The 24,233-nt window shown below is 41.3% G+C and overlaps 2 protein-coding genes across 6 annotated transcripts in view; both read right to left on the bottom strand.

Annotated features, from left to right (window-relative positions):
- LOC110526426 (protogenin A-like) overlaps positions 1–6,762 on the bottom strand; it is a 44,684-nt gene extending 37,922 nt beyond the window's left edge. The window contains exons 1-2 of the mRNA XM_036980822.1: positions 6,529–6,762; positions 4,413–4,715 (exon numbers count right to left, since the gene is read on the bottom strand). Of these exons, the coding sequence (XP_036836717.1) occupies positions 4,413–4,715; positions 6,529–6,595 (370 nt within the window). The 5' untranslated portion in view covers positions 6,596–6,762. The remainder of the gene's footprint in view (positions 1–4,412; positions 4,716–6,528) is intronic.
- A 4,750-nt stretch (positions 6,763–11,512) lies between these two features.
- Positions 11,513–24,233, bottom strand: part of LOC110526425 (E3 ubiquitin-protein ligase NEDD4) — a 51,121-nt gene continuing 38,400 nt past the window's right edge. For 4 of the 5 annotated variants that reach the window (XM_036980820.1, XM_036980819.1, XM_036980821.1 and 1 more), the window contains 22 exons: positions 23,925–24,021; positions 23,179–23,342; positions 22,903–23,026; positions 22,195–22,353; positions 21,542–21,709; positions 21,134–21,253; positions 19,255–19,458; positions 17,436–17,513; positions 17,228–17,282; positions 17,080–17,138; positions 16,801–16,866; positions 16,332–16,561; positions 16,007–16,128; positions 15,757–15,827; positions 15,526–15,621; positions 15,316–15,389; positions 15,026–15,086; positions 14,872–14,931; positions 14,666–14,773; positions 14,107–14,203; positions 13,845–13,917; positions 11,513–13,749 (listed from right to left, as the gene is read on the bottom strand). In XM_036980820.1, the coding sequence (XP_036836715.1) occupies positions 13,647–13,749; positions 13,845–13,917; positions 14,107–14,203; positions 14,666–14,773; positions 14,872–14,931; positions 15,026–15,086; positions 15,316–15,389; positions 15,526–15,621; positions 15,757–15,827; positions 16,007–16,128; positions 16,332–16,561; positions 16,801–16,866; positions 17,080–17,138; positions 17,228–17,282; positions 17,436–17,513; positions 19,255–19,458; positions 21,134–21,253; positions 21,542–21,709; positions 22,195–22,353; positions 22,903–23,026; positions 23,179–23,342; positions 23,925–24,021 (2,389 nt within the window). In that variant the 3' untranslated portion in view covers positions 11,513–13,646. The remainder of the gene's footprint in view (positions 13,750–13,844; positions 13,918–14,106; positions 14,204–14,665; positions 14,774–14,871; positions 14,932–15,025; positions 15,087–15,315; positions 15,390–15,525; positions 15,622–15,756; positions 15,828–16,006; positions 16,129–16,331; positions 16,562–16,800; positions 16,867–17,079; positions 17,139–17,227; positions 17,283–17,435; positions 17,514–19,254; positions 19,459–21,133; positions 21,254–21,541; positions 21,710–22,194; positions 22,354–22,902; positions 23,027–23,178; positions 23,343–23,924; positions 24,022–24,233) is intronic. The other variant, XM_021607396.2, reaches the window with a different exon arrangement.

Here is a 24,233-nt window from a genome sequence, read left to right as displayed (position 1 = left end):
AGCATCACTACTCTGGACGGTTCTGACCTAGAATATGTGGACATCTACAAATACCTAGGTGTCTGGTTAGACTGTAAACTCTCCTTCCAGACTCACATTAAGCATCTCCAATCCAAAATTAAATGTAGAATTGGCTTCCTATTTCGCAACAAAGCCTCCTTCACTCATGCCGCCAAACATACCCTCGTAAAACTGACTATCCTACCAATCCTTGACTTTGGCGATGTAATTTACAAAATAGCCCCCAACACTCTACTCAGCAAACTGGATGTAGTCTATCACAATGTCATTTGTTTTATCACCAAAGCCCCATATACTACCCACCACTGTGACCTATATGCTCTGGTTGGCTGGCACTCACTACATATCCGTCACCAAACCCACTGGCTCCAGGTCATCTATAAGTCTTTGCTAGGTAAAGCCCCGCCTTATCTCAGCTCACTGGTCACCATAGCAACACCCAACTGTAGCACGCACTCCAGCAGGTATATTGCACTGGTCATCCCCAAAGCCAACACATCCTTTGGCCGCCTTTCCTTCCCATTCTCTGCTGCCAATGACTGGAACGAATTGCAAAAATCTCTGAAGCTGGGGTCTTATATCTCCCTCTCTAACTTTAAGCATCAGCTGTCAGAGCAGCTTACCGATCACTGTACCTGTACATAACCAATCTGTAAATAGCACACCTGACTACCTCATCCCCATATTATTACTTACCCTCTTGCTTTATCTTGGCCAGGTCACAGTTGTAAATGAGAACTTGTTCTCAGCTGGCCTACCTGGTTAAATAAAGGTGAAATAAATCAAATAAAAAAACAATTAACCGAATTTAGTGTTATTTTTTGTTAAATAATGCCACAGTCTTTCTAAAGGCCAGAGTCAGAAAGGACTTGGCAGCATGACTGATAGTGAGGGATATCTATTAAGGCCAGAGGTGAGAAGAGCCTCTGGGCAGAAGGTACAAAAGGTCCCCCACATGTTGCACAAACAATCTTCCTGGTGAAGGATGCAACACATGAAAAGCTCAGAGCCACAGTAACGCTCACTCTGAAATCTTTTCACAGCAGTCAATAAGGAGTGTTTTTTCAATGCAACCAGGGGCATCATAAATGACACCTAGGGCACAGTAACATCAATAAAAAGCATCTTAAGACCTAAGGATACAAAACAAATAGGCCATGTCGGAAAGTCATATCATTTACAAAAAGTCACTTTCTCAAACTTAAAAAGAGTTGATTGAAAAAGCATAATTGAAGTTAGTATAATCAAATTTGATTTTAAAAAACAAAATCTAAATTTAAAAAGTTTAATCAAACTCTGCAGTGCCATTGTCATAATTACCCTTTCAGCAGTGAATAGGCCCAGCTGTCCTAACCATTGATCTCTGGACAAACAAATGCCCCCTAATAACTCATTTTAGTCAGGGGGCAGTTGGGGGCAAGGTGGACAAAGAAGGCCAGAGTGAAAAGCTTTTCATTAATTCTTCAGAGTAGCAGAGCAGAAAACCATAGTGAGGAGACCACTAGCCTCTGTGTCACTGGCTGGCCATGCAATAAAGTTTGGCCATTTAGACACTCAAGGAAAGGCTGTGGTATGAGTGAACGGCAAATTAAAAATTGTGTGCGTGTGTACTGTGTGTGTGTGTGTGTGTGTGTGTGTGATTCTCGACAACCCCCACTGCCACCTTTGTTTTCTACCACTGAGCATTTCTCAGGTACGTGCAAATTTTATGAGCTTCCAGATAGACGTCAAGCAGGTCTAAGTGTCCCTTTAAAACAAGCCTATAAACTCCGCTGGCAGCCTTTATCACCTCTTAAGTTCATAATATAAAAGCACAAACCCTCTCAATTAATAAAACTACAAACACATAGCGTCCTGTAAAAATCACAGTAAGGACACAGGCCACTGTAATAGCGGACTGAAACTAGCTGTATAGCATGTGAGAGGGTCAAAGTCGTTTTAGTGGCTTTAAGGCAGTCACTGTTTTCATGTACCTCATGCAAATCAAGACTCGTTAACTCTGTATTTTATTGGTGTAGCATCTACAAGTCTGTGTGGCATCTTCCAAAACAAAAAAAGATTGAGGTTGTATTGCACTCAATTGTCCTGATAGTAATCTCGATTAACCCAGAACAAAAGTATTGCGTTATTGGGAGGTGCTCGATTAAGTTTTGGGTCCATACATGTTAAGAGAAGGGATCAAGAGATGGTAGAACGAGGAGCTTCACCCTCTCGCTTCACAAGTTACGGGCCAAATGTCCCCTCCCCTTCCGGAATACAAAAGATGCTTACACTTGCAAAATCATGATTTGTCCAAATAAGCAGTGGCGAAAAACCCAAACACTGTAACTACTGCTGCTCATTATCCAACAATTCCCATTACTTCCCAACAGATGTGATGGTACCGGTTATGTTTACGTAGATCTGTCCATGAGCGATTACCCTGAGAGTAATTTCAAAAGTGCTTGTAAAGGCCCAAAAATAGTAACTTTTTCTCTCTTACATATAAATCTAGGCCTATCTGGAAAGCAAACATTGTATCAATGGTGTCTGTTTGATTTATAGGTTTATAGGTCAGCTTAGGGAACTGAACCAGGACTGACACATTCTTGTCTCTCAACATCTACTTGTCAGTGGATTGTCAGGATCATATCAGACAGGAGATGTGCTCCTAAAGAATGGTATTCCAACCAGTGGGCTCTTCAGGAACCATGACCTCACAGCGGTAAATCATTTTAACAATTTTAACAACTAAATTATTTCACAACAATCCTGCCCAATTCTACATGGATCAGGACTTAACTTTTCCATATACAATTAGAATTAGTAACCATCACAATATTCTTGGATGGGTGCATGTCTTAAGTGCCACGTAAAAGCTCAGGTTTCCCTGTGAAAAGGAATGCAAGGGAGGGAAAAAAAGACCAATTCTTTTGTGCAAAAGAAGCACAGCAAGAAACATGGCCTGGGGGGTGGTGACACCAGGGAACAGGGTCCCTAAAGAGCAGCTCTGGCTAAAGCTGCTCCACTGGCCGTTTAAAAAAATAGGCAGCAGGCTCATATACGTGCTACTGGGAGAGAAAAAAAAACATTCCAAAAGAACAATTCCCAGTGATCATGGAGCAACGACATGAAAGCCCAGTCCAGTGAATAGGGGTCATCTGCTCTTTAGCACTGGTGTAACCGGCATCCTGGACAGCTCCTAACCTTTCAAACCTGCAGCTCCCTCATTTGCACACCAATGGACATATTCTCCTCTACTCAGAGTATCTTTTTGGCTTAAGGCCCCAAACTTTGAAGGCTGTAACCCCCCTTCCCCCCAATGACACCACTGAAGCCTCCAATGCCTTCCTTTCCTCAGCTATTAGGTGGATTAGATAACCGGAATGCCCAAAACGCAACATTGGGCATTACACTGGCGAAGAAAGAAAGGAGATTAGACGCACCAGACAACATAGAAAATGATAGCACCCTGCTGGTGATGAGAGAAAGACCCCCTTTTCCTCGGTTTCAGAGCTGGGAAATGCCTATTTTATGCCTCCCCAATGACTATGTCAGCAAACATTTTAGCAGATAACTACAAGCAAGATCTCTCACTCTGTTAAATCATCATTTCAACACAGAGGATTGTGGCTCTACACTCTTAAAAAATAAGGTACTCTCTAGAACTTAAAAGGGTTATTCGGCTGTCCCCATAGGAGAACCCTTTGAAGAATATTTTTTTGTTTCCAGGTAGATCCTTTTGGATTCCATGTATAACTCTTTCCACAGAGGGTTCTGCATGGAACCCAAAAGGGTTCTACCCAGAACCCAAAAGGGTTCTCCTATGGGCACAGCAGAAGAACCCTTTTGGAAACCTTTTTTCTAAGAGTGTACATGAAACCTTTTGTTCAGTTGTATACCTGCTAAGAAGTTAAGAACTTGTGCTGATAGAGGTGAGCTTAGTACAAGCCCTGCACTAAGTGGATATCATTACCATGCTTTCAAGATGAAAACACAATTGTGACTCATGACTTCCTTTGTTCATCAAGTAAATGTTATTATGACATGCAATGACATAACATCCTCAGAGTAAGGCTTGGCTAACCTTTCAAAGTATTAAACACATTAATATAAGTCACACAGATCCTATGCAGTTACATGAAATGGTAATTATATGTATCTACACAGTAACTAAGAGATTCGAAGGAGAATGTGGATGGTTTATGTTACTTATCATAAGTAAGTAAGTGTACAATGTACATCCAATGTAAATAGTTGTCTACTTTTCTACTGTGTTTATGAAGTTCCCCATGACCAGGCACCAACATGACCAATGATGTACATCTTCTGTGGCCCAAAGGTTGGAGGCCCTGCATAACCTCTCCATTATTCCATGTGATGCTTATACACAACTCCAGTATGATACTTACTTGCAATTGTAAGACAGACTTTCTGGCTCAGGATGGCTCCATACTTGTTCTGAGCGAGGCACTGGTAAAACCCTTCATCTGATTTGTCTCCTCTCCTGCTCTCCACCTCCGAAATAGAAAGTGAGCCGTTGGAGAGAATGTAGACGCGGTCGTTCTCTGCAACTTTTACTCCATTTTTAAGCCACCTGATGGCAATAGGCGACTCTCCGTGGGCCTGACAGTCCAATATAACGGGATCCTTCCGCATGACAGTAACATCGTGGGGCTCTTTGATAAAAAATAACTCACTAAAACACAAAACACCTGTGGGGAAGAGAAGAGAACAGAGTCAGTGCCTGGCTGGAGTGGGAGAAGACGCAATGTGATGAAATTAGCGACAATTCTAGGCCAGGACCTACAACTATTCTACTTTGTCCACAGGCATATTGCTTTGGTAGGATCTACACTTGAAAGCATGTTAACATCATAGTGACTACAGGCAAGGGCTTGGAGCCCATCCAACAGCAAGCAGGTCTCGGTGTACTGAGGTTCAGCACTCTTATTTCATTTCTTTCTGCTCCAATTGAATCCTATTACTCATGTCTCACAAAGCTGTGAAGTCACTGATTTCATGGCTCCATTCAGTCACACATGTTTTATTGCACTCCCCAGCATTAAAATCATAAGTAGCTCCCCTTTCAATGATAAGACCGCCAGCTGTAATAAAGTAACAATCCAGGCAGGAAGCAAAAGCCTTTATAATTTCCCAAATCAAATGTGATGGCTTCAACCATCTAATGTCGTAATGGAAATATGAATTGCTCTGTTGGCTACTAATAGTTTCATGTTAAACAATTCCTAATTTATTGTGAACCATTCTGAGAACACTATGGGATTCACAGCTTATAACCATTTAATTTAACACTTTAGACTGCAAACCTTGTAGCCTACCTTTGGTTTATCAGAATTCACTAGTGCTAAATAAACCCAGGCAACATGTTTTGAGGCATGTTCACCAGTATAAGACTTCACATAACACTTTATAACACTTGAATACTTTCTATAACACAAATTCTCCAATAAACAAACACTATACTTGATCTGGTCAAGTTCCATCTGAGCTGGGGGACCCCGTCCCATGTCTCTATGGTACAACACCGGAGATTAGGTAAATGAATAGATGAAAGCATGTCCTATTTAAATGATAGGCCAGTGTAGCCTACAATATATATTTCAGAAATACCACATGTACTTTGATAATCAAATTGGCCTGCACATTTGCTGAAGGGGAAAAATGCAAGCTGTCAAAAAGGTTTGATGTAGGCTACTTGAAGAAAAAATCCAACACCATTCACTAATTAAATTGTTGGAAATCAATTTCAATATATATGTATATATTTTAAACATTGAGCTGATCACCATGTTCGGAGCAGCTACTTCCCACAGCAATTTACACAACATTATATTAATTGTTAATTGCCTATTTTAATTGACTGTATCAAACGTCAAAGTGGATTATTTATGGAGAGAAAATCAGTAGCCAGTTTTTCTATTGACATAATAATTAATTTGTATGTACTGATTGAACATAACATGAGTTAGGAATTGCTAACCTATATGTTTTTTTGCGTTTATCAATATCTCAAACCAGGGCTGGTATTATTGCACAATCCACGTGTATCTGATTGCTTTGTTGTGCTGCACGTATTCAATTTTATTTAGAAACCCGGGTTATCATGTAACTCGCGACACAAGCAAAAACCAAGCATAAACATGTATAGGTTCTGTGTTTATCTAAATATATAGCCTACATATGGCAATAGTCGAAGCAGTCAGTTGTCAGCGTGGCCATTTCATTGCCCCCTAAACTCCGGGCAGTGGCAGTGCGTCCATTCATCTATAGAAATCGCAACTAAGGCTAAACTCTTCAATGTGGTATATTCGTTAGTACAGAACACTTCAACTAACTTCAACTAACTTCGTGTTTATCAGTTTAAATAGCAACCCCTGTTAGGATAGGAGTAACGTTATGAGTATGGACACACGTTCAATGTCCAGTTTGGCATTTTCCCACCACTAAATCAGTCACTATCATTTCAATTTGACATAAACTCAAACACAATGTTAACTGTCTTACCTGAGATTGGAAGGAAAAACGCAAAAAACAGGAAGCGCTGATATAATTTCCTTTTAAAAGACTCCATTTATTCAAATTGTTCTCGCATACTAACTCTCTCAGCCACTACCTCCAGTCGAACTACGTGCTAATCCAAGAGGAAAGTGACTGCGCTCCTGATCGCAGCAGGGATTACTTTTTCCTCGGAGCAGATGGACATCACCCCACCCAGTGCTGTGTTCTACGGTTGAGTAATTCATGGTGGAGATGTATGGGAGAGTTCCTTTGCCACCATCAGTCGGCGAATCAATACACAGGCCAACATCTTGATCACTTCTATTTTTTTATGAGTGCCATAGCAGGTATACTTTGGTCAGGTGTCACTGTGAAGTTAATACACGAAAGTTAATGCATACAACACATCTGTGCGATTAATGCATATGGTTTGTTAATTTCCCTTATGCCTTTTGAAAACATGGAGCAGACCTTTACTTTGATGACTCATCAGGATCCATGATAATTCAATGATAACTAAGAGGCTTGGGAATTAGAATGATAATTCACCTGGACATAGACATACCTAAATAAACAAGGCTATAGAGTTTCAACCATGGAACATGATTGAGTATCATTGAGAGAATATGATCCACATGCCCTCATAGATCTGGGGAGCATTATGCACAGCTATCCTGCCTTGAGTGCAGTGTTGAATGATGACTAGAGGAAACCCACCATGAAATTCACAGTTGTTAATGTGCAAGGTGTGACTATGGTCTATTGCTTACTAAGAATTTAATTCCTGGTAAGCATCAGTTCCTTAGGAAAAGTGTGTTTGTGTGGAAATGGCTTTGGAGTTGTAGTTCATGTGGATAGTTTGGATATGCAATAAATAATTTATCATACTGTCTGTCAAAAGAACCAGGGCAACATGTTATATTCTGGGTCTAATATTTATGTGTGCATGCATGTGTTTATTCATATTAGGTTATCCCAACAATTTTCTGTTCAAAAGTCCATTCAGATTTACTCAGAAACATCCTATACCAGCTAGCTAGACTGTAGATCAAATTTCCACTCTAACCAAGGTATTGCATTTAATTTCAGATACTATATAGCCAAAAGGATATTGGTCCAACAAAGCATATAACATATTTTACACCTGACAAGGTGAGTTTAAAGTACTACTTAAGTCGTTTTTGGGGTATCTGTACTTTACTTCACTATTTATATTTTTGACAACTTTTACTTCACTACATTCCTAAAGAAAGTGATGTACTTTTTACTCCATACATTTTCCCTGACACTCAAAAAGTACTTGTTACATTTTGAATGCTTAGCAGGACAGGAACATGGTCCAATTCACACACTTATCAAGAGACCCTACCTGGTTATCCTACTGCCTCATCTGGTCTTAAACACAAGTGCTTTGTTTGTAAATTATGTCTGAGTGTTGGAGTGTCCCCCTGGCTATGAGTAAAAAATTTTTTTTAAATCAAATAAAATCAGGCCATCTGGTTTGCTTAATATAAAGATTTTGAAATTATTGATACTTTTACTTTTAATACTTAAGTATATTTTAGCAATTACATTTACTTTTCATATTTAAGTATATCAAAAAGCAAATACTTTGAAACTTTTACCAGATGACTTTCACTTTTACTTGAGTCATTTACTATTAAGGTATCTTTACTTTTACTTAAGTATGACAATTGGGTACTTTCTCCACCACTGGTTATCATGTTGTCTTCCAAGCATGCATTTATTTGTAATGCCCCTCAATGACGAGTCTGTATTCTAACACAAAGGAGTTGCAGTTAAGACTGCTAATAGCCACAGTTAGAGAACAAGAGGAAAATAAAGAGTGTGGTGATAATTACCTATCATAAGTATTTAGGTTGACAGAGCATCATAACACTTCCCAGTTAGTCTCAATAATTCAGTAACTTTCTTTGTGAGATATCCCCCAACATAACTCTAAAGTGTCATTAAAATAGCAACCTCCATTGCATAATGCTCAGACACTTACAGACATCTTAAAACTTTTAAAAGCTCTTGGCATATTGGCCTTACACACTATCAGTTGCCAATGCCATATACTATTTACACCATGCATTTATTTTTAATGGCTCTCAAGGACACGGCTGTATTCCAACACCAGTATGATGCGTTTTAAGACAACTCAGGGACACTTGACCAACGGAAAGAAGGTGTTGAAAAATTTGGTCCATATAACATCTTGACCAATGTTCCCACTTTGAAAGTGATGACATGGATATAGAGAACTGGTAGAAGAACTCATTGTGTATACTTGCGTAATTAAACATAATTGACAAATGAAAATGTTTCGGTCACATAGACCTTTATTAAGGCATATGGGTAAAGATAGATACATTTGTGTTTGTTTCAACATGGGCCGGTAAAAGTCACTCCATGTCAAACAGGACAACTGCACTGCAAATGGTCACTCTGGAGGAGAAAAAACTGTTTATGGAAATGAGGCACTCTCTCCACCACTGAGAACTAGTCTCAGCAATTACTAGGAAGCATTGGTAGGAGCAGGACAGCTGCTGCTTAAATGCAGATATTGATCCAGTGTCCATGTTGTGTTATGGAGTGAGTTTGACCTTCCTCCCTGCTCTGGACTCTCATTCAGCAGCAGGGCCCGAGGCCCAGCTGTTGTGTCCTTGAGTGTCCCCAGCCCAAAATATAACCAAACTAAAAGCTGATTCTCACAGTCAAGGATCAAGGTGTGCACTTCAACAAAGAGAAAACGGATGAAAGCTAAGGTGTAAAAGTGGTGATACAAAACTATTTTAGGAAATATAACTGAACTCGTGAAATATTTCAAGTTAAAATGCAAGTACAAGGACTTATGATTCTTCATTGGAAAAAAAAAATCTAATTTAAGATCTGCTAATTTTGAACTCACATTGATTTTCAATGTATAGTGCCTTATGACTGTAATAACTCTAAAATCACTTAGCCTAATATTGTTTGTTGGTCTGAACAATCATTGCGGACACACTATGATCCTCTTATGTAATATTACTACAACCATGTGATCCATCATGATAACACCCAGTAGGCTGCGTAGAGATATACTACAGTACTGTCCTAACAAATCATTGTATTAGAAAGATGTTTGTTTGTGACCCAGGCTAACCTGCACTTACATAAAATGTGAAAGTGAATATGCAGCCTCATTTATGGTGACCCCTCACATGGGAAGGGGGGGGGCGGGGGGTCTCTTGAGGATGTTCGATTAGGAATTGGTTTTGGGCACCTGCCAACACGACACTGTTAGGGGGTGGAGTGAAGATAGAACTGCACATGGATGGAGGTCGAGCTCTGGGGCCAGATCAATAGGTTAAAACGGGGGTATCCGGCACATCCAAGGCCTTCTGCTATTGGACAAGCCCAGTGTCATCCTGCTTCCATACAGACCCATCCTCACTGACCCCAGCAGCATCTAAAAGGCTGGCCTCAATTGTGTGTGACCTACCACCTGACCCTTCAGCCTGGGGGTGTTGGTCTTTAGCCAGCACTTTGGGGAAAACAGGACAGTTTTGGTTAAGCTGAATCGTATGAATGAGCCCTGCCTGCTTTAGAGGGGAAGACTTCCGTTCACTTATTTGGGGATGTGGACATGAAGCCAGGGTTAGAGTTAGGGTTTTGGTTGAGGGTTGATCTGGATTGTGGACATGAAGCTACGGTTAGGGTTGTGGTTGAGGCTAGGGTTGAACTGGGATGTGGACATGAAGCTAGGGTTTTGATTGAGGGTTGATCTGGATGGTGGACATGAAGCTAGGGTTAGTGTTAGGGTTTTGGTTGAGGGTTGATCTGGATGGTGGACATGAAGCTAGGGTTAGAGTTAGGGTTTTGTTTGATCTGGATGGTGGGCATGAAGCTACGGTTAGGGTTTTGGTTGAGGGTTGAACTGGGATGTGGACATGAAGCTAGGGTTAGAGTTAGGGTTTTGGTTGATCTGGATGGTGGACATGAAGCTAGGGTTAGAGTTAGGTTTGTGGTTGACCTGGGATGTGTGCATGAAGTTAGGGTTAGAATCAGTCCAAATTGACTAACACTACATCACTGATTTGATGCGCTCGAACACAGCCAATACGTAGGCAGTGTTCATTGTGGTATCCCGGTGAGGACGGGAAAAATCATTTTTTTAAAGGTATATAACAAAAAAAGTGCTTATGGCAGTTGACTTAAAGAGCACATGACACATACTGAATAGTAAAGAGCTGCATGTCTTGAGAAATGAACTAGTCTTAAAACAGACAAATTCTGTCATCAAAAAGTGCAGAATAAAAGTAATCCTCTGGCTTGTAGATATCGAACAACTATACTGAACAAAAATATAAACGCACCATGCAATAATTTTACTGCGTTACAGTTCATATAAGGAAATCTGTCAATTGAAATAAATTCATTAGGCCCTAATCAATGGATTTCACAACTGGGCAGGGGCGCAGCCAATCAGAATGTTTTTCCCCACCAAAGGGCTTTATTAGACATACATACTCCTCAGTTCCATCAACTGTCCAGGTGACTAGTCTCAGATGATCCCGCAGGTAAGAAGCCGGATGTGGAAGTCCTGGGCTGGCATGGGTTACACGTGGTGAGGCCGGTTGAACCTACTGCCAAATTCTCTAAAATGGTGTTGGAGGCAGTAGAGAAATTAACATTACATTCTCTGGTAACAACTCTGGTGGACATTCCTACAGTCAGCATGCCAATCGCACGGTCCCTCAAAACTTGAGACATCAGTGGCAATGTGTTGTGACAAAACTGCACATTTTAGAGTGGCCTTTTATTGTCACCAGCACAAGGTGCACCTGTGTAATGATCAAGCTGTTTAATTGTCTTCTTGATATGCCACACCTGTCAGGTGGATGGATTATTTTGGCAAAGGAGAAATGCTCATTAACAGGGATTAATAGGGATGTAAACATATGTGTCCAATATTTGAGAGAAATAAGCTTTTTGTGCATCTGGATCATTTCTGGGATCTTTTATTTCAGCTCATGGGACCAACATTTTACATGTTGTGTTTACATTTTTGTTCAGAATAATATGAAAGATGATAAGGTGGCATTTTCAATTGATTCGATTTTCTAAATATGTTGCCATTTACTTTGGTATGCAATCAAAACATGTTGTTTTCAACAAGATACAGAAGTTTTATTTCATTAAAGCATTGATATAAAATCCACTTAGTTGTCAGAATTACGTTTGACACAATATATAAATTAAGTATCTCTTAAAATAATGAATGATAGAGTATCGGATGTTAACAATAGATCCATTCAACTAAAGGATAAGAGCATGTCAAAGATTGGGATGATCAAATTCTATGATAAATTACAATGCCTTCATTTGTAATGTAAGTCTTAATTACCAGTGAAATTAAATGTGCTTTTTTTCCTTCCATGGCAAGTAAAATGTACTCAAGTCAAATGTGCACTTAAAAGCAGAGGATTTTAGCATGAAATCATACTCAACGTATGCATTCTGAAATTGATAGTTTGGCAAAGATCAAGACACTAAGACTTGTATAACTATTTTAACAAAGTGCTTTACCTTATAAATGCACAACTATAACATTTTGATTTTAAGATAAATTAAAAAGACCATATTTTCCTTCAACAATCTGTAAACATACCAGATAGTGTAAACATGTTTTGTACCATTCATACAATACATTCTTTGATAGAGCACACCACTGCATATGTACAGTTAATTCCCTCAAGATAATCAAAGGCTAAAAAAGACATTCGCAGAAATCTTTGAGAATTGATACTATCAATTTCTTGATATTAATTCAATAGAGTTATTACATAGAGCAATTTGAAAAAAATACATGTACTAAAAATAGAGTATTATACTGCTCTACAACACCCATGAATAGAGCAGGGCTCTCCAACCCTGTTTCTGGAGACCTATTGTCCTGTAGGTTCAGTCCAACCCTAATCCAGCGCTCCTGATTATATTAATTAGTTACAACTGGGGTTGGAGGTGAAAACCTACAGAAGGGTAATGCTCCAGGAACAGGGTTGAGAGCCCTGGAATAGCGGAATAAAAAAATAATACATCCATCACTGAATAAAAAAAAAATCAGCAGAGGAAACATATTTTGCAAGTGTGTGTGCAAGAATGAGAGCGCAATGGCAACATGGTTTTTCAATGGAGTCTAATGTGGAGTCGTCAGTACTGTGATATCCCCAGTAAGCTATACAAAAGGTGCATTCACTGTCCATTGCTCAGACACATACTTTGTGATTGTAAAAAAACAACAACATTAGGAACACCTGCTCTTTCCATGACATAGACTGACCAGGTGAATCCAGCTGAAAGCTATTATCCCTTATTGATGTCACTTGTTAAATCCACTTCAAATCAGTGTAGATGAAGAGGAGGAGACAGGTTAAAGAAGGATTTTTAAGCCTTGATACATGGATCGTGTCTGTGTACCATTTTACAGGGTGAATGGGCAAAACAAAAGATTTATGTGCCTTTGAACGTGGTATTGTTGTAGGTGCCAGGCGCACCGGTTTGTGTCAAGAACTGCAACACTGCTTGGTTTTTCACACTCAAGTTTCCCGTGGTCCACCACTCAAAAGACATTCAGCCAACTTGACACAACTGTGGGAAGCATTGGAGTCATGGGCCAGCATCCCTGTGGAACGCTTTCGACACCAGTGTATATACGGTAATGTATATCGAAGTCCAATGTCAATCTCCTCATGATAGAATATTTATCATAGATGAACAGTAATATCTGTATGATATAATGCATTTGATAAATTGTATATAGATCTGGTTTAAGTATACATACATATTTACAAGACACAAAAAAACTATTTGTAAACTTCACAGACCAAGAGTGATTTAAGAAGTGATTTTCACTCATCATCCATCCCTTCCACTGTGCAGGAGAGAGGAGCACCAAAGACTTTGCTGTCTGTGATTGTTCTCCATATTCTCAGGCGCTTGGCAGGTCAGGTCTGGACCTGAATATTGTGTGTTCTATCAGCATTAAAACAGAACTACAGCACAAAACTTGGTGCTAGCCCTCAGTTCACTGGCAGTAACTGCCATTTTAACATCTGCGCCATAGACCACACACTCCCCTAATCCACTCCATCAAAGCCTTGTGCATTCTCTATGGCGATGTGTAGCTTCTCCCTCAGCTCCTCAAACGACTCATAGGGAGGCAGATCCAGCCGGTTGAAGCTGAAGACGGTAAAACAAAACCAAATTCAAATGCACATTTGTTGCAGTAACCAGGTAGGACTATTAGCCAAACTGCTGTATCGTTAGTTACTCACCATGTGTGGGCTCTAGGTAGTTTGTCTCGTGTTCCCCACTGCTCAATGGTAAACAGCTGTGGTCCGTTAGACCCTGTGATTTCATAACATAAAACAAGATTAGGAGGAGAGAATCATATACAAACTCTGGTTACAACTCAGAATCCATGTTTCAAAGTTCATATCAATCTATGTAATGACAAAATGGTTAAAAACATACCTAGAATTTACCCTGTATTATACAAATGAGTCTTAATACAGAGAAGTAGAGAAGAGGACTCACCGTAGAGCTCTGCAAAGCCATTCATTGGGACCCGGGAGGTGCCAGTCACAAACTGCAACAGACGGATACGCTTCTCTGCATCCATCAGCAGAACAGTCTGAGAATGACAAAATATAATTCAAATAGCTGTAATGAATATTGAGAATTCACCCAAAAACTAAGGATGCACCGATGTGGAAATTCTGGGCCGATATCAGATATTTACCGATATCCAATGTGTTCCTGGGAGTTTTCACTTTCAGGAATGTACTAATAATAGCTAATAGCTCAAACCATTTGGACGCTAAAGCCAAATTCATAGGATGAGTTTTTCTTCAAGTTGCGCCGACCACCTTAAAAAAAAAATGCCACAGACCGCTCAGTTTGTCTCCGCCACTAATAGCGGATACATTTCAGTCCCCATCATTGTCCTTTGTCTCCACATCAGACAGATGTCGACATAATATTTTTAACCAATTATCGTCCGATACCGATATGGTCACCAATAAATCGTGCATCCCTAACAAAAACAACTCTAGAATCCAGAGGCTTCTGCTTTAGTGGTGGAGTATCCTCTTACCTTCCAGAACCACAGGATGACAGGCTGGTTGGGACAGTAGCTATTCTTGTACTTGGTGTTCTCCCTCCAGTCGTTCACATCCACGTCTCCCAGGCCACACATCAGGAGCTAGAGAAAAAAAAACCCAGACAGAACATCACTCAATGATCTGGAAAGACAGGCTCTCAGTCATGCATACATCTCAGAATGATAGGAATGAGACCCACCTCCAGCTCATTCTCGTCAAAGATCTTGATGAGATCCTGGGGTATCAACTCATAGAATCCCTAAGACAAGAGAGAGGAACACGCAATAAGTCAACCGTTTCTTTCAATCTTATCACAACTCAATCAAAACATCTCAATAAAACCTAGTGTTTACCTCCTTGAATGCAGTCATCTGCTTCAGTATCCTGTTCACGAACCTCCACTGCATGACAAGACTGAAAAAAAATGTTTATTTTGAAATGGAAGCATTCAAAAGCCCTAATAATTGCTAATTTATCTAATGATGCAGACGTGGTGGGTGGTGGTTTCATTGTCCATTTGCAAACCCGTCAAATATGTGACTTGTGGGTCACCTACAGGTAACTAACTAGCTGAACAGCACTACATGGCAGTGAGTATGAGGCATGCTTCCTCTTTCTACCAGCAGAGGGCTCTGGTGCTTACTGGATGTATTCCTTCTTGTTGTCATCGGTGACTACTATTTCAGATCCTCCTGGCTTCAGCTCATGCTGGTGTGTCTAAATAGGAGGAAATGTGATGTCAGCATGACTGATACCAGAGTACCACTTAGCATCAATTTTAAAACCCCTTCAGTCAATAGGCACAAGAACAGAAAATACTTGGGCCAAACAACAAATAGGATGCAGGTCCCACCTGTCCAAAGAGCTCTTCGTCTATGGTGAACCTCAGATCCAGGTCTATCGGGTCATTCTCCAATATCCACTTCAGGGAGTTGAAATACTCACTGTCCTGAAATAACAACACACAAACACCATTACCACTAATGGTGAAACACTGTTATAGATGTCTGATTTATCTCATCTCTACTATCTGATGAGGTGATGGGAAGATGTGAGAGTAATCTAGATAGTATTAGGTACCTACCACAGACTCCATGTCCTGTAGAGTAATGGGCTTCTGCAACATCATCTTGTAGAAAGGCCTGATGAAGAAGGCTAGAAAAAAACATGTCAGGATCTGTGCAACACGCCTAATCCTTGTGGCCCTAGCATAGAGCAGTCCTCAGCTCTTAGTTTCTCTACACACACACTCATGTCACACTACTATTATACGAATTAATGAACTTTTAACAGACACAAAGTTCATGAGTGAAATCACCAGCAGTGAGACTCACCGTCCAGCAGCTTTCCATGGTAGACAGCCATGCCTGCCACACGGCCAATGAACTTGAAGTAGGACAGGTGGTCCTCATTGCAGAGGCCTGAGTTGGGGTTGATCTGCAGAGTGTAGTTGTCCCTGCCCCAGAACATGCAGAGGAGAAACTTAACACAGCTCTAAAGTCATCCAAATCCTTCTCTGATCCATTCCAGAACATATCCCATCATTAAAATGATTCATAATGCTATCAGAGATGTTATTCACTAACAGCTCCATTAAGGGCCTGTTTCATTTTTCCTTGCCTGAAAATGGAATTCTAACACATTCAAATCGAGACTCACGTGGCAGAATACTCAAACAGCCCATAATAGGGGTTGAACATCTCCTTGGAGATTAGGAAGAACCACTCCCTGGCCACGCCCCCGTAATCCAAGCCCTTCTCTCCCTCAAACTCCACCCACAGCCGCGCCTTCAGGAAGTCGGCTCTCTTGATTGACAGGATTCGTCTGTAGGAGTCCTCTAGCACTGTGTTCCGCCTGAGCTTCATCTCAAAGCGGTTGGGGATGTCAGCCTGGAATTGGAGATAGAGCATGCCGAGTGAGTGGACATCAGGTCAGGGGATGTAGCTGGACTAAATGTCATAGAAGATATTGTGAGGATGATTGAGAGAAAGACAAGATAGGCTTTTACAGTGTGAATATGCTGTATATCTGACCTATTTGTGAGGTTTAGCTGTAATAACAGAACATTAAGAGCATAGGGCCTTCAGTAATTACAATGATTCCCTGTCTTGGGAAAAACATTGCTCACCGGTTTCTTCAGCTTCTTCCGGAAGTATTCATACTTCTGTTTATAGTCTCTGGAGTAAGGCACAGCCTAAAATAGACAAGGATAGGAGATCCAATGACCGGAAATCAATTATGAACACATGATGAATTATTCGGTTTTATGGCCAACCTGGAGAACCTGACTCCAAAAAGAGAATGGGCCATATTGCATTCCTAAAATTACTCTCCCGGAATCTAATACATAAAAATCTCTAACTATAGCATTAAATTATTTTTATTTTTAAATATCATCTATACTTACTGGTCCAGTTATGGCTGAATTCTGTAGTCTGGGGTCATCCCACTGTGTGTTCTTCGTGTCTGAAAATACATCAGATGTATTCAGCATTGGTAGTCGGCATATGCATTTTTCACTCATTTTGACAAATTGTAGTACATGTCATACATACTGTGATCTATGTAGAATATCCTCCCATCACTGTGGACCCTCTCCTCCCAGCCAGGCTAAGATAAGGGTAGCACAAACATTACTCACATATTTTTTCCCTTAAAATCAACCATTCACTCAGCAACTTTCAACTTTAAGAGGCTCATGACACTGGGCTGCTAATTGCCTTCTTAGAATGCTATTGGATATGATATCATTGTAAAGCTTACCGGCATTGGCCCGAGGTCAGTTGGGTCTAGCGAAGGTCTCCTCCTCATGTGCACAGGAATCTTCAACCTGGGGTCTTCCTGTTCACAGCCAGATAAAAAGGAAATAAGTCACACAAACAGGAAGGAGCAGTGAGAATGGCAGTATTGTCCAGTGGATAACTGGTCATTCTGGCCATGATGATGCGTGACTAGACCCTATAGGTAGGGCCTGGGGGTATTTATTGATCATGTGACCTGATCAAGAAAAACGACACCAGTCAAAAGTTTGGACACACCTACTCATTCAAGGGTTTTTCCTTATTTGTACTATTTTCTACATTGTAGAATAATAGTGAAGACATTGCAACTATGAAATAACACATATGGAATCATGTAGTAACCAAAAAAGTGTAAAACAAATCATTTAAAATATATATATATATATATTTGAGATTCTTCAAAGTAGCCACCCTTTGCCTTGATGACAGATTTGCACTCTTGGCATTCTCTCAACCAGCTCCATGATGTAGTCACCTAGAATGCATTTCAATTAACAGGTGTGCCTTGGTAAAAGTTAATTTGTGGAACTTCTTAAATGTGTTTGAGAATCAGTTGTGTCAAAGTAGGGGTGGTTACAGAAGATAGTCCTATTTGGTAAATTCCAAGCCCATATTATGGCAAGAACAGCTCAAATAAACAAAGAGAATCGACACGCCATCATTACTTTAAGACATGAAGATCAGTCAATCCAGAAAATGTCAAGAACTTTGAAAGCTAATTCAAGTGCAATCACAAAAACCATCAAGCGCTATGATAAAACTGGCTCTCATGAGGACCGCCACAGGAAAGGAAGAACCAGAGTTACCTTAGAGTTAACACACTCAAATTACAGCTCAAATAAATGCTTCAGAGTCCAAGTAACAGACACATCCTCAACTGTTCACAGGAGACTACGTGAATCAGATCTTCATGGTCGAATTGCTGCAAAGAAACCACTACTCAAGGACACCAATAATAAGAAGAGACTTGCTTGGGCCAAGAAACACGAGCAATGGACATTAGACCGGTGGAAATCTGTCCTTTAGACTGAGTCCAAATTTGAGATTTTTGCTTCCAACCTCCGTGTCTTTGTGAGACACAGAATAGGTGAACGGATGATCTCTGCATGTGTGGTTCCCATCGTGAAGCATGGAGGAGGTGTGATGGTGCTTTGCTGGTGACACTGTCAGTGATTTATTTAGAACTCAAGGTTACCATGGCCACCACAGCATTCTGCAGCAATTTGCCATCCCATCTGGTTTGCGCTTAGTGGGATTATCATTTGTTTTTCAACAGGATAATGACCCAAAACACACCCCCAGACTGTGTAAGGGTTATTTAACGAAGGAGAGTGATGAAGTGCTGCATCAGATGACCTGGCATCCACAATCACCCGACCTCAACCCAATTGAGATGGTTTGGGAGGAGTTGGACCGCAGAGTCAAGGAAAAGTAGTCAACAAGTGCTCAGCATATGCTCAGCAACTCCTTCAAGACTGTTGGAAAAGCATTCCTCACGAAGCTGGTTGAGAGAATGCTAAGAGTGTGCCTCATCAAGGCAAAGGGTGGCTACTTTGAAGAATCTCTAATATAAAATATATTTTTATTGGTTTAACACTTTTTTGGTTACTACATGATTCCATGTGTGATATTTCATAGTTTTGACATCTTCATTATTATTCTACAATGTAGAAAATAGTACAAATAAAGAAAAACCCTTTAATGAGTAGGTGTGTCCAAACTTTTGACTGGTACTGCATGTCCTTTTAAGAGTGGTGGTATGCAGGTGCTTGCTTTCTCACCCAGGAAGTGGTCTTAGTGTTGTGGTCGATGAAGAAGGGTTTTCCGTTGGGGGCATTGCGGACCTCCCAGCCTGCAGGCATGAAGCCACGCTCCCTCTGTGAGCCGGGGGAGTGCTGGGGGGAGCCCTCAGGAGAGAGCATGGGGGGCTGGTACACAGTGACGTTCTGGGACAGAACAGCCTGGGCTGCTGCGTCTGAGGTTATCTGAACCATGAAAGGAGAGACGAAGATTAACACTATTGATATACTAGGAGGGTGAACTGGATTCTACATCAACATTATCTACAGTGCTTTCGGAAAGTATTCAGACCCCTTGACTTTTTCCATATTTTGTTACGTTACAGCCGTATTCTAAAATGGATTAAATACAAAATTATCCTCAGCAATCTACACACAATACCCCATAATGATGAAGTGAAAACAGAAATACCTTTCTTACATAAGTATTTAGACTCTTTGCTATGAGACTCAAAATTGAGCTCAGGTGCATCCCATTTCCATTGAATATCCTTGACTCCATGTTTCTACAACTTGGAGTCCACCTGTGGTAAATTCAATTGATTGGACATGATTTGGAAAGGCACACACCTGTCTATAAAAAAGGCTCCACAGTTGACAGTGCAGGTCAAAGCAAAAACCAAGCCATAGAGAGAGCACAGACAGAGGATTGTACTGAGGCACAGATTTGGGGAAGGATACCAAAACATTTCTGCAGCATTGAAGGTCCCCAAGACCACAGTGGCCTCCATCATTCTTAAAAGAAAGATGTTTGGAACCACCAAGACTCTTCCTAGAGCTGGTCGCCCGGCCAAATTGAGCAGTCAGAGGAGAAGGGCCTTGATGGTCACTGACAGAGCTCTAGAGTTCCTCTGTGGAGATGGGAGAAACTTCCAGACGGACAAGCATCTCTCCACCAATCAGGCCTTTCTTGTCGAGTGGCCAGACAGAAGCCACTCTTCAGTAAAAGGTACATGACAGCCCGCTTGGAGTTTGCCAAAAGGCACCTAAAGACTCCCAGACCATGAGAAACAAGAGAGTCTCTGGTCTGATGAAACCAAGATTGAATTATTTGGCCTGAATGCCAAGGAAACCTGGCACCATCCCTACGGTGAAGCATGGTGGTGGCAGCATCATGCTGTGTGGATGTGTTTCAGTGGCAAGGAATGGGAGACTAGTCAGGATCGAGGCAAAGATGAACGGCGCAAAGCTCAGAGATCATTGATGAAAATCTGCTCCAGAGCGCTCAGGACCCCAGACTGGAACAACGACCCTAAGAACACAGGCAAGACAATACAGAGCTTCAGGACAAGTCTCTGAATGTCCTTGAGTGGAACAGCCAGAGCCTGGACTTGAACCCAATCTAACATATCTGGAAAGACCTGAAAATAGCTTTGCAGCGACACTCCCCATCCAACCTGACAGAGCTTGAGAGCATCTGCAGAGAAGAATGGAAGAAACTCCCCAAATACAGGTGTGCCAAGCTTGTTGCGTCATACCCAAGAGTACTCAATGCTGTAATCGCTGCCAAAGGTGCTTCAACAAAGTACTGAGTACGGGGTCTGAATACTTATGTAAATGTAATATTTTTTGTATATATTTTTTTATCAATTAGCAAAAGTTTATAGAAACCGGTTTTTGCCTTGTCATTATGGGGTATTGTGTGTCGATTGATGAGGGAAAAAAACGATTTAATCATTTTTAGAATAAGGCTGTAACGTAACAAAATGTGGAAAAAGTCAAGGGGTTTGAATACTTTCCAATGGCACTGTATCTACACAAGTTAAGTGGGTCCTGATTGTCTTTTCACATGACTTTGAAAACTTCTTTAGTGCACTGTGGTTTGAGAGAAAGTGAGAGCAAAAGGAGGAATGCAGCCTACCTGGATGAGTGGCCGTGTCCAAGTGGTTATCCTGCTGTTGTGATTGACGTAGTAGGGTCTGCTCTTACTATCCTGCTTCTCCTCCCAGCCTGGAGGCAGCCCTGCTGAGGTTGCTAACAACTATTGAACAACATAGAAAGAGGGGCATCAAACAATCCATACAACAATACCTCAAGTGAATAGAACAATAACTTCCTCTGAATCACTGAGCTACATGCTCAAACCTGATGACTGCATTCTCATTGTCCTTACATCATCTGGGAAAACTATGGAAGCCACACTTACATGCTGAAGCTGAGCTCAGATGACCCTATCCCACAAATATTGCTGTAATACAGGAGTGTTGTGCTTCCCTGTGCTGCGGTGTGTGTGTGTGGGCACAGGGGATTCAGGGAACGTAACACACACCACAGGATGAACAGGGTGCTCCTCTACTGTCAGAGTCTGGGCACTGCCTCTGCGACTGGAGTGACTTGAATGACTGGCCACAGGATGAACAGGGTGCTCCTCTACTGTCAGAGTCTGGGCACTGCCTCTGCGACTGGAGTGACTTGAATGACTGGAAGGGCCCTGCAGCTGAAGAGAGCAAGACAACAGAAACTACAGTCATTCCCCATACACGTGTTAATAGGCACATATTATCCAGCTCTAGACAGGCACTAATACCTGTCTAATACTAAAATATGAAAGTCCCTCAAGGATACTGCAATTGCATTACATTTCTTTAATATTATGCAAGGGCTTGCAATTTCAACCAATCAGCAGTGCCCATTTACTGCAAAATATGGTTCAATCAAGCCACACAGATAAAAACTTTGCATATTGCCATGTAAAATGTTAGAATTGATGTAGCAAAATCTATCATTTTTGAATATCACAAAAAATCCCAGCGAAATACTGGAGAGACTGATTACAGCTGTGTTGTTATAACACAGTGTGTTTTCAGTCCCTTCTTAGAACTGTGGAAGGACCCTGTTCAGGAAGCATATCCCCAGTCTGGCTTTGGGTGTCGGCCGATTGGTAACGGGAGCCCGGTCAGCGCTGGCCAGTAAATTATTCACCTGGAGGGAGGTACGTCGGTTGCCGGATGTGGCACCCAAGGCCTGGAGGCGACTGAGCTCGTCACAGAAGGAGTGAAACTCCAGGGGGGAGTGGGGTGGAGGGGGGGAGCGCTGGCTGTTGTACAAGGTGGACTCATCCTCTGTTATGATTTCCCAACTCTGGAGCAGAGGAAACAAGACACATGAAGAGTTTACCATCTGTTCTGAAGGATGTCTTGATAGTGTTAAGTAATTGTCTTCTCATCTGGTTGTGAGCTAAGAAAACAGTTCTGACCTGCTTGTTCTGCCACGGAGTGACATTATTACATAAAACTGACATGTGATATAATTTCAGTAAGGCAATCTTTTTTTGGGGGGGGGACTTCGAGGAACACCCTGATCGTGAACTTGATATTGTTAAGGGTCACTCTGAACTATCCTGACATTTAGTAATTTGCTCAGAGGGGCTAGGACCAGAAAACATGGTCGTAAGATATGGTCCTTATAGGTCTGGGCTTATATATCTTAGTTAAGTCGTATAGTTGGACAGCACACCACGTACAGTTGTTTCATAATCGTACCAGAGACCACAAAAAGATAACAGAATCTCATCTCCAATTCAACATCAAAGTCAGGAGAATAACTGTAATTACATTTGAATTTAAAGTGACATTTAACTTTAAATGTGAATTTTTCAATACATTGATTGAATTTAGACTTGAAAATAACCTCAGTTGACTCTTGTTGTCTGTCGTTGGAGTCCTCTTGGTCGGAGATCTGCCTGCGGGCAGTGAAGGCGTGCTGCGCCTCCATGTGGATGTTCTGCCTCTGCTCTGCCTCTACCTGGCTGTCTCTACATAGGGAAACACACACACTCACAGTCAACTTCTCATATCTTGACCAACCAGGTGTTACTGTATTCCAATACTACCAAAGTGTTAAAATAACGATAGATTAATTTCAAGCTGTCAGAATAAAGACATGACAGGAGAACCCCAGACTTACTGTACTATGGGCCTGTGCCACTGTGTGGTCCTGGTTTCGTGGTTGACATAGTAGGTCCTGCCCAGGTTGTCCTGCCTCTCCTCCCAGCCAGGGGGCATTGCAGGCAGCAGGTGGTTGTGCCTGGGACCGGACATGTCCTGGCCCTCTAAAAACTCCCAACTAGGCTGCACAACGAAAACAACTGTTACACAACATGGCACATGCAGATGTCAACATTGCCCAAATCTTCTACATGTTTGTTCAAGTCAAACAATGTCTTGGCCACTACACAGAAAATTCAGTGGCAAGCATAGGGACTCATACTTTACTGAAGTTTGGCTTCAAATCATTCTAAGGAAGATGTCAGCATATTCATCAAAGGCCCTGGACCCATGGTGAGACAAATATAGATTGGCCTTTTGGACATGGTGTTCCTAGCCACTGCTTACATTAAGCATGTTCAAGAATGATGACTGGCTGGTTTTATCAATAACTATCAGGATGGAGATGGCAGGCAATCAGCCATCTTGGCTTGACACTGGTAAAACGAGCCTGGTGTCTTTTCTCCTGGCTCTGAGCACTAATATGCTGTTACATGTATATACTGAAGCACGCCGGCTGAGCAACAGCCAAGGCACGTAGATTAGACACTGTATAATCAAAGGAGGAGGGGGGTGACGGCGTGGGAATATTCAATTTCAGGGGGTCAGGGGGCAAAGAGGGCAGGAGGACAGGGGGCAGGTTGGTTGGGTGGGTGGCGGTCTTACATCCATGTCTTCAGTCTGTTCTGCAGCATCCTCTGAGTTGTTTTTGGGTAGGTAGGTCATCTTCAGACGGAGATGACCTTTGACCCTGGATTTGTGACTGCATCAAAACAAAAACTAAACACTTAACAAAAAATACATGGAAAACAGTGCACCTTCTAAATAACAGTAATGTGAGCCTCTTAGGTGTATCAAATATCAGACACACAATAAATGTCATTCCAACAATCTATCATTGTGACCGACTCAAATATGAAATTGAGCTTTCTCCAAGGCAAAATCAATATGTACTTTATGTAGCTATTTGAGCTT

Source organism: Oncorhynchus mykiss, chromosome 6 (genome assembly GCF_013265735.2).
Source record: "Oncorhynchus mykiss isolate Arlee chromosome 6, USDA_OmykA_1.1, whole genome shotgun sequence".
NCBI lineage: Eukaryota > Metazoa > Chordata > Actinopteri > Salmoniformes > Salmonidae > Oncorhynchus > Oncorhynchus mykiss.
This window is presented reverse-complemented; position numbering and strand designations above follow the sequence as displayed.